General features: G+C 31.5%; 1 protein-coding gene across 1 annotated transcript; it reads left to right on the top strand.

The window, feature by feature from the left end:
* The first annotated feature begins 637 nt into the window (after positions 1-637).
* On the top strand, positions 638-3,261 carry LOC128550425 (uncharacterized). The gene is made up of 2 exons (XM_053529406.1): positions 638-1,820; positions 2,386-3,261. Exons 1-2 carry the CDS (start codon positions 716-718, stop codon positions 2,667-2,669), a joined length of 1,389 nt encoding a protein of 462 aa, XP_053385381.1. The 5' UTR covers positions 638-715; the 3' UTR covers positions 2,670-3,261.
* Positions 3,262-17,199: the final 13,938 nt, after the last annotated feature.

The following is a 17,199-nucleotide window of genomic DNA, read 5'->3' as shown; positions in this document are numbered from 1 at the left end:
ATATGTGTTGATTTCAAGGGAATATTGCAGGGCTATCTTAACGTTTAGTAGTATATTTCAAAATGTGTAGTCTTTTGTAAGGTTTATATCTATTCATTTATCTTTATTTTGCACCTTTAAAGCTCGGTTGCTAGTACAAGGATTCGCATTTGATAATATGTAGATCGACACTTTATGTATTTGATTGTGTTTCGCCACCAGCCTCATATGCTATGTAATGAATGCTTAAGCTGGAACTTTAGCACTTTATGCTTTAAGAAATGTTTTATATAGATGTAAGCGTAAACATGTCGATAACGAAGTCGGCACTATTATAAAGTTATGATGGTCTCTTTTATCTAAAAGGAAAAGGCAAAACTAACTGACTGCTGAATGGGTGGAGTTTTATAGCACCTTTTTATACTTGTGTGATAAATGACATAAAAATATAAATGTATTATCTTTCGATTTTCCGGAATTAGTCTTTCCTTTTTTTAAAAACCGTTACGTTACTTTTCTATAAGTTATGAACGATATTTGTTTGTCAAAAGAAATAAAAGCTACTTTAGATGAAGAGTTTCGAATAAACATTTTGAACTGAACTGTAATATAGCATAATCCGTCTGAGAACGTTACACTTAATCGATACTACAAAATTACATATTGCTTGATAGCAAATCTATGAGATATAAGAAACTGAACGTTTAAGAAAGAACTTTTGCAAATCACATAAACAATGGAAATGAACAGATTTCGAATAATCTTATTGTTAAGTTTAGGTGCAAATGTTTCAGGGCTGAATGGTATTCCTCCAGCAATAATCAAAGTTGGACAGCAGATAATGGACATATTGGATTTGGGAAGAAATATTTTGGAGTTCTTTGGTGCAGGTGAGGAAGACAAAGACGATGTAGACATTGAACTGTTAATTGCCGAAATCCAAGACAGAATAGAATCCGCCACCACTGATTTACTGACAAATGTTCTAGTTCAATCGAAACTTGATAAGATTGACGATGCAGTCATAACGATACATAGTTTACTTATTGACTTGGACAACATTATGCATGCACAGACATCCGAAGATCAGAAACGTCTTGAGGCAACATTTGTGTCTCGATTCGAGCAACAGAATGCTGTGATGCATATTCGATTCCTTCCGGAGCTTCTTCAGTATCGGATTCCAGGATCGTCTGGTATCCTTAAAGATCTTTACACAGAGATGGTTCGATGTAATATGTCCGCGCTCTTAGAGTTCAAACAGTTTTATCTTGAACTTGTATCAGATGGAATTGCATTGCAGTTTCTACACATACACTTAACATCATCACCCTCGTTGAATTCAACCATAGATCAATGGCAAAATGGTCACGAAAAAATGAATACAACATTTAACGATATGGAGTTGGGGTGTGTAAATAATTTTGCAAAGTATGCAAACGAAGATATACATGAAGCCGATGATGCACGTACATTGTGGAAGAACAATAACGAGCGATATACTTGGAAACGTAATGATGTTATTTTTTTGAAACCGTATGGGACTTTTCAGTTTTTATACATAAAACATTTTGGAGATAATTTATTTAGATACAAAGCAAATAGAAACAAACTAGTTATCTTTACGGACAAAAACGATAACAATACTTCTCAACCAGATCTGAGTTCGGCGAAGAAAGCTATAAAATCTGCAATAGGCAGTCCATGGGATCAAAATGCAGCAAAAAACGTTGGTTTGGCAGTTGAAAACCTACTTGTTGACGATGGTTACTTTATCAGAGTGCTTGTTGTTTTCTTCGATGGTGGAGAATTTGCGTCTGAGACACTTCTATTTGATGAAGGTATTTTATTTAGCGATACTTTTTCAAGTCTTATGTCAAATATCTGAATTCATACCACCACAATAACAAGAAATTAGATCCGCTATGTCTTTAGATATATATAATTGAATTATTCACTGTGGCTCATATTTGTTGAAGTACCATTGACCTTCCATAATCTATGCTTCTCTGATCTAAAATATTCTATTTCAAACTAATGATAGTGAGGTATAAGTAATAGCTAGTAGTCTAAAATATGTAACCTAATTCCCTTGGCACGTTGGTTCTTGAAGTATTTGTTATCAAAAAAAGTGATTTTGACTATTTAATTTATTAAACGTGTCATCACATGCTGGATTTTAAATTTATGTCACTTATTTGAGACTGAAATTATGATAACGTACAAGGACATTACAAATATTTGATTCTATGTATAAACTTATATAGGTTGATTTTCTGTATAGTTTATTCTACTAAAGGAACATGTAACTTAAACGTACTTAAAAGCATGTGCTTGAAGAAAGAGTTAATATTAATACCCAGGAAAGACATGCAAAACTTTCATATTAACTATTTATCCTTTCAGATTCACCTGTCATGTATTTAGAGATAAGTGATGTCGAATTGTCATTTTGTGCAGATAGCAGTCTCAAATGCGCCGTAGACTTCGTCAACTGGTTTGGAGGAAGGAAAGATGTGCACGGTTCGATGAAAATGTGTGCATACGTAATGAAAAGAGACAATTCAACCTTTCCGTTCGATGATATTAAGCATGTAACAGATTCAGGTTTCGTACATGTGTCCGGCTCTATGACATTTTTAGGGGTCACTTTTACATTTGTTAATACTGTTATTAATTCTATATACTGATCTATTTTGTTGTTTGATATATACAGTCAAATGACCAACTCTGAACAGAGAACACTTGACCCAAACAGCCGTTATGTTTGTTTTATATTTTTACATTGACAGTGTATGTTCGCTTGTGAATAGGACCATTTGCTAATAATCGCAATATGTTTTCTCTTCTTAATAGTGGACTTTATATACAGAGTTAAATGCATATTGGAATTGTTCTTCAATTATAGCTACAATTTGAAGATGAATTTTGATTTCTGAATATTTATTTTATTAATTGCATTTACAAGGTTTTATTGTCATGTATGTGTGCAAAAACATTGACGTAAAGATGGAATATTAAAAAAAACTTATTTTAAGTATGGTATAGATCTACAGTGTATACATATTGTCATGATCAATTTTCTACCATTTTAGTGTAACACGCCAAGACAATTTATTTAAACTTCAAAACATACGCTATGAAACAAATATTTACAGAATGTCTTAAGGTGATGTGTTTTTCCTTTAAACACTTTACATTTTAACTGATGGCGTATGTCTATGATACACTCTAAACGATCGCTAAATTATGCATAATTTGATAAAACAAAACTGAAATTCGTCTGTGACATTTCTATAATTCAATGCACTACTGTTTTAGATAAATATACTCATGAAAACAACTTTTTTCACCCCATACCTGTTTTCCCTTTTTCCTTGCTTTAATGCCACAAAATTTTGACAGATTTGAATGAAATCTGGATATAAATTTTTTTATCACTTTTATGTGATAAAACTGAACAGTTATGTCAAAAATATTCTGCTCAAAGACAAAGATTCTTTTCAACTTTGCCTTGTCCTGTAACGTACCAAAAGTTGATATACGGGTCGGAAAATCTTTCTACTGATCAAAATGCTCTTGTCTTTTCAACAGTACAGAAATACATCCTCGCTACTGGGCGATTCACATCGTAGTCTGATCCACGAACTCAATAACTTACTTGTATGTTGTCTTCTGAAGACGAGTAGCACTCAGCATTCAATATCTTTGAAGTATTAATGTGATCCTACAATTCTTTTGTCCCCTCTTCTTTGATAGGTCTATTATTTTATTTTATATATATATATATTTTTTTTTCTTCTCTACTCTCCAAAATATGTTTGCTTAAGTAGTCGTACACTAAACACCGCAAGACAAACTTTCAAGGAGCTGTATTAATATAAGCCTCTACAGGCTTGTTTACATATCCTTAGACTAGAAAACTATGTTCATGTTATTATTTATTGTTATATAAAACTGTTTGACTTTGTGTATAATTTATAATGAAAAATAAATATTGTTTAAACTAAACTGAACAGTGATGATAATCAGAAGTAATGTCATTTAGCTCTTAAACTAAGAAAACCGTCAGATTCACAGTCACATAATTAGCAAGTTCTGCATGAAAGCAGTATAGCCTACTTTAATTTAAACTCATAAGTAAAAATTCAAATTATGATAAATAATACTGATATTTCAACTCCGTTTAGTTTAAATGGAACAGCCGTCAATATTTTTCATATCTAAGTGTAAATGTCTTATCAGGTTTGTGACGTCACTTCTGACAAAATATTAATGGATGACGGCGTCAAAAAGTAAATTTAGGTTGATCACATTTAAGTTCACACAACAAAATTCCTAATCGATCAGTTTAAATTGTATTACTATTTTGTTAATATTGTATGTATTTACAAGAAACTTCACATACCGACATTTGAACAGGTACTGCAGCTAATTATTATTTTTGGCCGACGCACGGCCAAAGTAACTGCATTAGGCGTTTTGACAAATATCAGTATTAATCATCATAATTTGAATTTAACATTATGAGTTTAAAGTAAAGTGGGCTATATTGCTTTCATGTGGAACTTGCTAATTAATTCAAATGTCGGTATTGTAAATACATGCAATATTAACAAAATAGTAACACAATATAAACTGACCGATTAGGAATTTTGTTGAGTGTATACTCAGCCAATTTAGAAAATTATGTATCATTTTCTAAATAAAATGAATATGCAACAAAATGATGATAATGGTCGCATCGAGAAATATGCACTTTCACGGCTCAATAATGTTACGTACAATTGTTATTGTTGTTATATTTCATCAAACAAAACAAATCATTAAGTTCTGTCAAGAGATACATATATTAACAGATGTGGTGTTAGAAAAATTGTTGGGCACATATTGTTGCTATGATTTCATAGGATTCGTATTTTATCTAAGAAATATTAATGAAATTATATTCGTGCAGTAGAGGTGTGTAGTGAAAATACGGATTCCCGTTCACATAACTGAAATCACTAGAGCGCCTCCGTGGTCGTATGGTTAATGGCACCTGACTTCACCGATGTTGGTTCAAGACTCACTTGGGGAGTTGAATTCTAAATGTGAGAAAGACATGAAGCTGGCTTCCGGAGGGTCGGTGGTTCTACACAGATATCCCTCCTCGGCAGGCACCTGTATTCTTCCTACATCACTTTGATGATGGAGAGTCGTCATATGACCTGTAATTGTGTCAGTATGACGTTAAACCCAACAGGAAAAAAAATAACAGTAAAAACAAACTCGCTTGTTTTAGTAACATTAAATGTCTATAATATATTTTAATGACCCGTACCCACCTCTCTACTTATCTTGGCTTGTGCTGAATTTACAAGCTAAATTAAATGCATAATATCTTGTTTGAAAAATACAGTATACATATTACATAACTGTATTATTTATTATTATTAATGAACAACTGAGATGCTTTTATTGCCCGTCTTTTTTACCCTAGATCTTCCTACGTTTCTCCTACTTATTCCGCTGTTCACGGGGTTGAAAGACATGTACTGTCAAATTTGTCATAATTTTGATAGAGAAAGGGCTGATCCCTACGTCAAAGTTGGATCAATAGCAAACTGATGCAATGAATTATCGCCTTATCGGAGTCAAAAATTCGTTGTGAAATATATATTTTCAAACGCCAAAAAAAAAAAAATAGTAAATAAATAAATAAAAAACAGCTGGAGCTCCTAAGGATAGATACTCAATTCCACATATTTTGTTTAAATGACATTGCAGAAAAGCTCTTGTTAATAATAAACATATCTCGCCTTTTGTGGACAATATTCTTTCACAGTCTCCTATGACTACATAAACTTGATAGAATTATAACACTTTAAAAAGAGATCTGAGAATACTATAGGAATTATCACATCAATGGTAAACTAACTTTAATACTACCAAAACATGCTTGTCCTTGCGTAAAGAGCAGCTCCCGTCCCTCTATGTGAATACACACAATCGAATTCTGTCGAACATGTTAAGCATCTTAGAGTTACACTCGTTACATGAACTAAATTACAAATGACATGAATATTTATGTAACATTCATGTCATCTGCTTCTGAAGTTCCTGGTTCAACAAGAGCTTTGAAATGAAACTAAAAATGTCAAGTCTTAAACATATCTATATCTCTTACATGCGATCAATGGTAGAATATGGTTCAATAGTCTTTGACGGCTGCACAGAATCCGACAAGGTCTTGAAGACTCATGATATGAAGCTGCTTGTGTAACAACTGGTCTTGCCAGGTCCGTTTCAATTGAAAGACTTCTTACTCAAATATGGTGGGTATCTTTGTCAGAGAGAAGAAAAATAAAGAAATTAATACTTTGAATTTAATGAAATATACATGCATGGTAAAGATAAAACATTATAAAAAGAGCAATAAAAATGTTAAAACCATTTCCTGTTGAACAATCATTCTAAGATTAAAAGGCCAACATTCAGTCTTATTAACGTAAACCACAGAGCTCCTAGAAGCTGTTTCGTTTTCAGTTTTCAGTTTTCAAAACACGAGCACATAAGAGCGAATACTTTGAAATATTTTACCAGAATAAGATGTTGTTTTGTGTTTAACTTTACAAAATGAATTAAGATCAACCCTTTAGGATGTGTTACTTCAAAAATTTTATCAGTGCCCTAAAAGAAATCAATGTTTTCTTTGACGAAATGAGATCTCATATATCGAACCAATTATAAAATCGGAAAACGAGATTTTGACTCTAAAACATTTTCTCCATTTTCATGGAAAAATGATACTAGAATTAAAAATTAAAAATTATACGCAACAGTTTCATGTTAATTTTGTTTCAAAAGTGTTACTACAAAAATTCACAATATTCATTTTGGATTTTTAATCAGTTGTGTGTATTGTGACCGTCAATCTGAATAGAGAACCAATTATGAACGAAAAATAAGTGAAGGCACCTAGTATTTGAATTTTCTTTTGGTGACACAAGAACATACTATATGAATTGATGCCCATGAGAAACAAAAACAAAGATAAAAACTGATTTCAAATAAAGTGTTGAACTTTTGTTTATAACAGAAAATAGTACAGTAATATCAAATTTCATATATCATAGAAGTACAGTGATATGAACAAATGAGTTGTCAAATTGAGTATTACTAAGCTATGTTCTGATAATAACTTTAACGCTACAAACATGACGAGTTTTTGTGTACGTACTTAGAAAATGACGATGCAGTTGTGCTCAAGTGTTATGTTTGTCAAAAACACTTCATTTTTTTTGTTGAAAGTCTATAAACAATCCAAAAGAGTTTACAAAAGCCTTCTACGACAGAACTGTAAATATCTTAAATACGACTGTAAATAACATAATATTTCGAATGTTTAACTTTCGTGTTCTAAGTACCATAAAACCTGTATTTACTTTATTTCTCTCGGAATATAGAGTAATACCATTGATATCGTATTTCACTCGAAAGATCTAGAAACAGATTAAATGTTCAAAATATTTCGATTACTAGTATTCTCGATTGTAAATTTTAGCTATTTTTTAGTTGCATTTAGGTTTTGAAGTTTCAATTGTGAATGAATGTTACAATTTTTTTTAGGATATCTTAGTTAGCATGAAAGAAACATTTCCGTTCCTTTCTTTTCACAAAAATTCTAAAAAAAGTAATCTTTTTGAAACAATCTTCCAATTATTTGCAATGGAGAAATTATATTTTATTTATAAAATAAGTATTACTTCAGGTATTTAAAAAAAAAATTAACCCTGCCGATGTGAATCTACAAAATAAATAAGAACATGCGTTGTTTTTTTCTCAATACTACAGCGTTACCTTGGCATACAGAAGTAAGCTACGTTAGTCCGACAAGCTCAATCAGACTTTCAATCAGGAGGCCATATCTTTTTTCAACTGAACTTTTGAAAGTAAAATTGCACTTATTGTGAGGTATATTTTATAATAGAGGAATCGTAAATGTTCACTTACATTTTATAAAAAATGTGTTGATAGGAGCGAAAACAGATTTTATGAAGGTTCAATAAAACATTTGAAAGTGCTTTAAGGAACATAAAGTACACACAGTAAGGTAAAACGATGTGTGGTTTTATAGATATGCACTTAAATATCTTCGTCGTTCTTGGTACCGAAATGCAAAGCACTCAAATAGAAGAAGACATAAGTAGCCATATTTCACTAGTCGAGAACACTTTAAGATTGTTTATTGCTTTTATTTAGGACATAAACCAAACTTAAATAGATATTTATATCTGTGAATATACCTTCCTTCGAAGAAAAATTAGTCATGTTAAAAACACGAAACCACAGACGCGCACATCTCTATTTTATTACACCCGCCCGCTGAGCTCAGTAGGTAGAGCGTCGGTCTACGGATCGGATCTACAGTTCGATCCTCGGGCGGGGCGTGTGTTCTCCGTGACTATTTGATAAACGGCATTGTGTCTGAAATCATTAGTCCTCCACCTCTGATCCATGTGGGGAAGTTGGCAGTTACTTGCGGAGAACAGGTTTGTACTGGTACAGAATCCAGGAACACTGGTTAGGTTAACTGCCCGCCGTTACATAACTGAAATACTGTTGAAAAACGGCGTTAAACCCCAAACAAACAAACAAACAAACTATTTTATTACTGCGTTCTTTTTACCTAGAATACATTCATTATATAATATCAGACAGTTTTACTAAATGGCGGTAGTTGTCCAGTTTCTAATGATTTTTGTAACGTAAGTATCCTGATAAAAAGAAGGAATTAGCTATTCAAGGAATGTGTATGATTACTGATAATGTTTAATTCAATAGAGTGTGCAATACAATGATTGACATAAAAGAATGTACACTGCTTTTATTGGGCATGTTTAACAAATAAAATCCTGTAAAAGACTGACAGTGCTCCATGTCTTTATAGATCGCCAGTTTCTAAACATGTGCAACTGCAAATGCAAATAAGCGTTTAATACGATAACAAACATTTAGGTGCTGTGTAAGTCCGCATTCTAAAATAGGTTTAAGCAAAATATTTATACAAATTATTTTTAATAAAAATGAAATTCACATTAGTTTGTATATCGATAGAAGAGCATCAGTATAAAACTGCACTGTACATTAGGCTGTGAACGCACTTATGATACTCAAGAAGTCCGGCCAAATCAGCTGGTATAATTCAAAATGTTTTTATTTTTATACTTGATATAATCTAATTGGTAAGTCCTACATATGTCTGTAAATATGTGCATGTAAATATCGCGGTATATATATTGCATAACAATTCATTATTAACAGGAATGGTCAATGCAAATTAGTTTAACTTGAATGATATAATTATAATTTTTCCAGGTGATTGATTATCATTTGCAAAAAAAAAAACTATATATTTTTCTGCGCAGGCAATATTATATATAATTTAAGTTCACATGCACAAAAGCGCTGTTTTGATACTATGCATATGCCATATTATTTTTCATATCTTCCATTGGGTGATATTAAACTTTCGGTTTGAGTAAACTACGATCAATGCTGACGAGGCGCAGATACATAATATGTGATTAAACTATTTTCTCTAGTGTTCATCCATGTGTAAAGCCTGCTAATGTCTCATCTCCGAGTCTAATGATTTTGCTCCCTTTGCTAAAAATTTGGAAAACAAATTTGTGTTAAATTTAAAACGGAACTGTGATAATCAGACAGTAAATGTCGTGTGAGTGTTCACACCTAAATATTATTTCAGAAATTAGAAAGTTATCGTCGTTTTTTCGAATGTTACTAATGCTGCTTCCGGCACAGGCACTGGCGCAACGCTGTATTATGAGCTTTTATATAAAATGATAGCATGTGGTTAATCGATATGTGAACGAATAAAGTTGCTGGAATAAATAGATATTAGATTTTATTACGATTTAAATCGTTTCTCAAATAACAGACAAGATTATCACTAAAATAATAAACAGCAGGGAGAGAGTTTCTAAAGAGGCTTATAGCTACCTACTCAATCCTCTATGTTTGTATATCTGTAAACTGTACTAAGTATCAATAAATACTGTTTAAACCAAACAAACAGCAAATCTGTCACACTGTATAGCCTTTATTTGACAAATACGTCTCCTACTGTGATAAGATTTTATTCTACATTTTATTGTTTCAATAAATAATGTAATTTAAATTGTGATCTGGGGCCGTATTCATAAGGCATCTTAAGTATAACTATAAGAAATTGATTATTTACTTAAGTATTACTTAGGTAAGAAATTTATTTTACTTAAGCATATTAATTTTGTTATTCATTAAACAACTTAATAAGTAATTCTTGGCTTTTATTGTGGACGAAAGCATTAAAAAATCAGCATTAATTTCAGAAAGATACAACATGCACAATTATGTTTAAAGTTTTATCTGACAAGCAACACTTTAATCGTACTCACGACGACATTTTGTTTTCTGACTTAAGTCATTTCTTACGTACCTTAATTTTAAGCTGTTTTATGAATAGGACTTACATTTAACTTAGATTTAAGTTGAAATCACCACAAACTTAAGTAAAATCTTCAACTTAAGTCGAAACTTATACTTAAGATGCTTTATGAATACGACCCCTGAAGTATATAAATATCTTGACTTTTTAATCTTGTTTAAGGTCAATATTCATCTTTCTCGATGTGAAATTTTTTCGTGCCACGCCCTCCAAAATGCGATATATAATCCGTAGGATACACGAGAAAAGCAAAGGAGTATGAAAATAATGTTGTTTTAACTAACTTTGAAAGGGGCACACTTGGGGAAACACTAACAAACAATACTTGTATTGTAGATATCTGGAAAGCGGAACAAATATTTTTTAGATCCTTCTTGAATAGGACTTAGGTATGCGTTTTCTTTTCTATAGAGGAAAAGAGTAGAAAACACAGATATGTGAAAACTATGTAACAAAAATAAGTAACATTGTGTGCAATAAATAAATTGTTAGGTGAATAAATAGGAATGGTCTTTTGCTGAATAGGGAACTTAAGGGGGTAGGTTATCTAAATATTTGTATGTGCGCATACCCAACCGAAAGATAACATGACAATTTACGACGAAGTTTACGACAAACTAAATGTGTTTGAATATATATTCTTAAGAAAAAATAATCACGAACCTATCTCCGATCCGATGCTTAATCGTTTATTATGGCAGAAATAATGAATAAATCACCACAGAAACGCTGCAAAACATTGTTGCCTTACTATGACGTCGTTAAGTGTCAGATACCACGCAAAGTTAATAGTAGTACGGGGGCCAATGAGATCTGCCATGCACACCACCCGCCCCCCCCCCCCCCCCACCCACACACCCCTAGACTTTTTTCATAGGTACCAACTCTTTCGAAATAAAAAATGTTCTCATGAAAAATCTCTTTTAAACTATATAAGATTTCACTGTTTCCATGGCAACCATTTATTTTTGAAAATGACGATCATATAGATGATAATCAGTAATATCTTGGTCAGTTTTAGTGATAAAACAATAAAAATGGTGTCAAAATAGAGCTAGGACATTGAACTTTAAAAAACAGCATTTTATTTTATTAACTAATTTGCATATTCATGAATATTAATGAGAATGTTAAAGAATAGCAAAATTTTGTTGAAAAATAACATTTTTAAAGTTTCAAATCAATTTAAATGTACTAATCAGCTTTGTTCTGGTCTTAGAGTCTCTCAGTGTTTTGTAATATATTATTTTATTACTTTTATGGCACTTTTGTTTACATTAAAAAACTGGATGTGCTCAGCTAATTTGCATAAAATAAACCAGTGTCACAAACAACGAAAAAATTCTGAAACCCCTAAAACTGAATAAAATGATTTAATCAATTGTTATCAATGAAAAACTAATTTTTATGTGGTCTATAATGTTTGCAGACATAGAATTAATACTTTTTTAAAGGAAAAATAAAACCGTAACATACATTACACATGTTACGTTACCATTTCAACAACCTTGTTGTATTGCATCAATTATTCAGAAAATATTCCATAAACATGATTAATATTACTTATTTTGTACTATAATAATACAATATACTTCTTTACTTGTCAGAGAGTGTGATATTTTCTCCGTAACACACTTTAAAATACGTTCCCACTACCATTGCTTTTCAAAAAGATATTTAAAAAGAAGTTGAAACCCAAATTGTCGCATACTGATTTATTTAAACTGTTTGCTGTTAGTTTTACATGTAAGAAGGTTTCCTTCTGTGATTTCAGAAATAGCCTAAAAATATATTGCACCATCCACGTATCTCTAATTTCAGATGGAAGTTCAGTAAAACATGCAATAATATCAATCTGTGCATCCATAATATTATGATCATACAGCTGATATTTGCAGTCTTCCTGTTAGTAAAAGTCCAGTTTTATAAAAAGTACTTTTTTAATATTAGAAAAAGTAGCATTAAAAGAACATATACAAAACCAACCCTAGCTTTATGGATTGAATCATAGGGTCCTGAGTCAGATATCTGGATGAGGCATTTGCTCTCCGTGACGATTCAATAAAACATCGTGTCTAAAGTCAGCTTAGTAGATGTAGACTTATACCCACCTGTACAATGCTGAGAACTTGTACAGAATCCATGGACACTTGTTAACTGCTCAAGATTACATGACTGAATTTCTTTTGCAAAGTGGTGATAAACAAAAAGTAACTAGAGCTATCACTAAAGATGATGATTGTACCCCCCGCATGCACTGACACAGTACATTGCAATTTGACGCACATAAGATTGCATAATTATGTGGACTGTATGTATATAGACTGTATGTATACAGTATAGTAACAAAAAACAAAGTCCCATAACTATGCTGAATATTTATCTAAAAGAACGTAACACGCACCATGCACAACTAGGGTTGGTACTGATCACTTGTGTGAAGTTTTATCAAATTGTGTGTAAGGGTTCGGAAGATTAGGCGCGCACAAGATTGCATATGCAGACTGTATGTACATAGTATGTTAACAAGAAACAAAGTCCCATAACTCTGCAATTTTTGTCGTTGAAAGAACCTAACATGCCCAATGCACAACAACTGTTGTTACTGATCACTTGTGTGAAGTTTCATTAAATTGTGTCAAGAGGATGAGGAGAGATGGTGCGCACAAGATTGTGTCTATGTATATAGTATAGTAACAAAAACATAGTCCCGTAACTCTGCAATTTGTTTTTCTGAAAGAACCTAACATGCCCCAGGCACAACTACTGTTGTTACTGATCACTTGTGTGAAGTTTCATTAAATTGTGTCAAGGGGATGAGGAGAGATGGTGCGCACAAGACTGTGTCTCCGGACGGACAGACAGACAGATAGACGGACAGACAGTCAGACAACCTGAAACCAGTATACCCCCCCCCCCCCCCCCCCTTACAACTTTGTTGTCGGGGGTACAATAAACAAAAAAAGAATGCTGGTATTTAAAGCTAAAACTTTAGATTTAAAACTAAAACCAGCTGGACAAATTTGTTTAAGTGATACCAAATCAAGATACTAGTATAAGAAATATATAAAACTTTATACATATGAAATAATGTAGACTACTGTAGTCATTTTGAAACATTTACAAGAACGACAGAATGTACAAAATATTTTTTTTTTTGGTATTCTAAATTGTACAGACAAGGACTAAACTATATTATGTGGTGGAATATTCCTTGATATACCGTAACATTAAGAGAATCACTACAGTAACTAAGAGTAACTATGCATCAAGCATAGCAAAAAAAGTTTGATTATCAATTAAGTTACATACTAAAGGTTATGACAAAGGCATTACCTCTCTTTGTAAAAAGTTCAGACTGTAGCAAGAAACTCGAGAATACGATACAAATTGCTTCAGAATCAAAGTGTGATAAAATTTCATTCATAAAAATAAAGTGACTTTGAGAGTCTATGATCTTCTTTTGTCATTTGCTTTCTAATTTATGAATGATATGCTATAAAGCAACATATTATTCATAACAGATAACCAACAAGAGAGCAAATAATTATATGCTATTTTAGGTAACATTAAAGTGAAAATATCGTAAGTGACATCTTAATGAAGACGTACAGAATTTGATTCTTGTAACACTACTGCCTCATAATTTGTGCATTCCATATTTTTTGGACATTCCATCAGATTTTAAGTTCAAAATTTAAGTAATCCATAAAATTTCACTATTACAGACAACTGCTTAAGCTTATGCTAGGGGTATGAGGGCATTTTCACATTTCACTACATCTAACGAATAGACATAAACAAATCAACTCAGCTATTATTTTGTTCGATTGTGTTGTTATGCTTCAAAAGGATGAGCTTAAAAAAATTGCTATCCCTTAAATACTCTTTAAGTGCCATATGATGGTTGTAAAAAGTCTCATTGTACTCACTTTCAGTGTTGTTTGATTTTCCGGTCTTTTCAGACCATACTTACTAAAATATAATTCCTTTTAAGCCAGTGCTAGCGGGCGTCAAGTGCTTTATACACTTCATTACCTCTCGTGAACAGCCATGATTTTGCTGTGTTTGCTATTTATTTGCTTGGTTGCGATGTTTGCTTTAAAAGAATTTTCTTAAAATCTATTGCAATTCTGGGATGTCGTTCATACAGCACTCAGTATCTTTCTATTAGTTTTAAATAGCATTATGTGATTGTTTTCCTAACAATTTGGTTTTCATAGAATTAATATCATTCACATTCTTGACTGTTTTTTTTTCCAATTTTATCAGTTTAAATTTAAAGATTACTTAAAGTATGTGAAATTTCTATTTTGTTTTTTTTTTAGTTTTTGTTCAGTGCAGCTTTTCAACAGTGGATATTTCATCAATAATCCCATGAATATCTCAATATAATTCATGTGTTTCTGAAACTAAAAAACAAAATGCTTTATTGCTCATGTAAATAACTGCATTGATGCACTTCACAATAACACAAAACGAGATAAATATTCCATTAAAACAATTTCCATGAAAGGAAATCCCAAATTGTAACCCTATTATCAGTGTATGAATGTTAGTAGGGATGGATACATTATTAATATATACAGAATATATACATAAAAATATATAATCAATGTAACATGTAAATATTGACAACAATATTGAAACCATCAAATAAAAGAACAACATATTTAAGAAACAGATATTAGTACAATTAAACCGATGGATGCATTAATTCAAAATGAAAAAAGGAACATTGAATGTGTAATGAATGTTTCAGATGATTTCTTTGTTGAGCAAAAGTGAAGAAAGAATGCTAGAATTAATACTTAATATACAAATCCATGATACCATAATGTTGAAATCAATGGTTCAGATTTCTTCATATGTATTTCTAAATACAGCAAAGTACAGTGGTAACGTACTTTAAAGCGCCGTTATGGAAAAAATCTCACTGCTTGGAAAGTATGGAGCTGTACTACTTTGTAGAAGTATTTAACAACTTGATAACCAAATATTCCTCTACTATTTTCTGAGAATATAACAATACAATAAAACAAGATTACTGGAATGGTTACGTAACATATGTTAAGTATATTCCTCCTTCAAATAATTATTTACATTATATTTTCATTTTGGAGTAAAAAAGTTACAATCAGTGTTACAAAATACTATTTAAGAAAACACTGAGAGACTGAGAGAACAGATCAAAACTGTTTAGTAAATTTAATTGATTTAAAACTTAAAAATATTATTTTCTAATAAAATTTTGTCATTTTGTAATATTCTCATTAATATTCATGAATATGCAAATAAGTTAATTAACATAAAATACTGCTTTTCAAAGGCCAATGTCTTTGCTCCATTTTGACACTATTTTTATTGTTTTATCACCAAAACTGACCAAGATATGACTGATTATCCTCTATATGGTTGTATTTTCCAAAAATGAACTGTTACCTTGGAAACAGTGATATCTTATATAGTTCAAAAGAGGTTTTTCATGGGAACATCTTTTATTTCGAAAGGGTTGGTCCTGCCGAACAATTTGGTACCTATGAAAAAAGTAGGGGGGGGGGGGGGGGGGGGGGGGTGCATGTTAGAACCTATTGGCTCCCTACCTATAGCTTGTATTGTGAAAGTACGTAATTATGTACATTTTTTTTTTCAATTGAACATTTTTTAAACAGCCATAATTTGACGAAATATTTTTATGCGTCTTTCACTCTGAATAATAATCAATATTTTGCTACTTTTATATAGTTATTTGGAATGTAAGAAAATGAATAATGGTAACCAATGTTACTTGAAATATAGTTGGGTGAAAGGTTACTTATTACAGTCAATTTCAAATAACAATTTGGCAGTATGATTTGTAATACATATTTTTCAGTTTCCCTTGTTAATTTGTTACTTATAAACTAAACGGTCTAAACCTAAGCTCAAATATTTTCAAATTTCCGTAGAAAATTGTGGTTTCTTGAATTAAATTGATGTTACAATGGAAACGAAGCCCGTGACTTATATATCTAAATCTTAAATTCAAAAGCGTTCACACTGGTCTATTTAAGGAGCAAAGCGCCGGCTTTTTATTTGCATTTCAACAATATCCGTAAGAATAATAGCAGCATGCAGATCGATTTCTTTTCCATAAAAAATGTTAGACGGATGGTACTGCTGTAAGTATTTTAAGTTGTGAAATTTATTTTAAATTAAATAAATGCAAATAACACGAAAATATTACATACGTTAGAAATAAGATATTATAAAGCTACTTTAACAAAAAAGATAATTTTACTTAACATTTTAATAAGAAATAAAAATAAAAAGCAAGATATAACCTATTTTAAACATCTCTGTTGCCATGGTTACTTTAAACTTCAAGTTAATATTATTACCCAAATATATCATGTTGGTTATAAACAGAATGGCAATAAAGCCGTCGGAAAACCCGTTTTCGTACTTAGTTGTTCAAAAATGAGAGAAAATGCGTTACCAAAGAACACGAGCCCCGCGACATACACATTTTAAGCTTATATAAGAAAGCTTACACGCATACTAGTAAAAGTATCAATTATACAGAATTCTACGGATATCAATGAAAGGTAATACACTGAAAAGTGTTAAATATACGTATTTTCCGTCTTCTTTCAATATGAAATACCTTTGGAGGGTCATGTCCTTCAAACTTGAATAAAACTTGTACTTGAAGGGACGAAGATAAACGGAATTAAGATTGTAGCAGT

This window comes from Mercenaria mercenaria, chromosome 18 (assembly GCF_021730395.1).
Source record: "Mercenaria mercenaria strain notata chromosome 18, MADL_Memer_1, whole genome shotgun sequence".
Classification (NCBI taxonomy): Eukaryota; Metazoa; Mollusca; class Bivalvia; order Venerida; family Veneridae; genus Mercenaria; species Mercenaria mercenaria.
The sequence above is the reverse complement of the archived record's forward strand: the minus strand, read 5'-3'. Positions and strand labels throughout refer to the sequence as shown.

What these genes read in the sequence shown, in the direction of transcription:
- LOC128550425 (XM_053529406.1), top strand. Translation starts at nt 716, where the DNA reads ATGGAAATGAACAGATTTCGAATAATCTTATTGTTAAGTTTAGGTGCA. An exon ending in GACACTTCTATTTGATGAAG is followed by an intron (nt 1,821 to 2,385) that starts GTATTTTATTTA and finishes TTATCCTTTCAG; the next exon opens with ATTCACCTGTCATGTATTTA.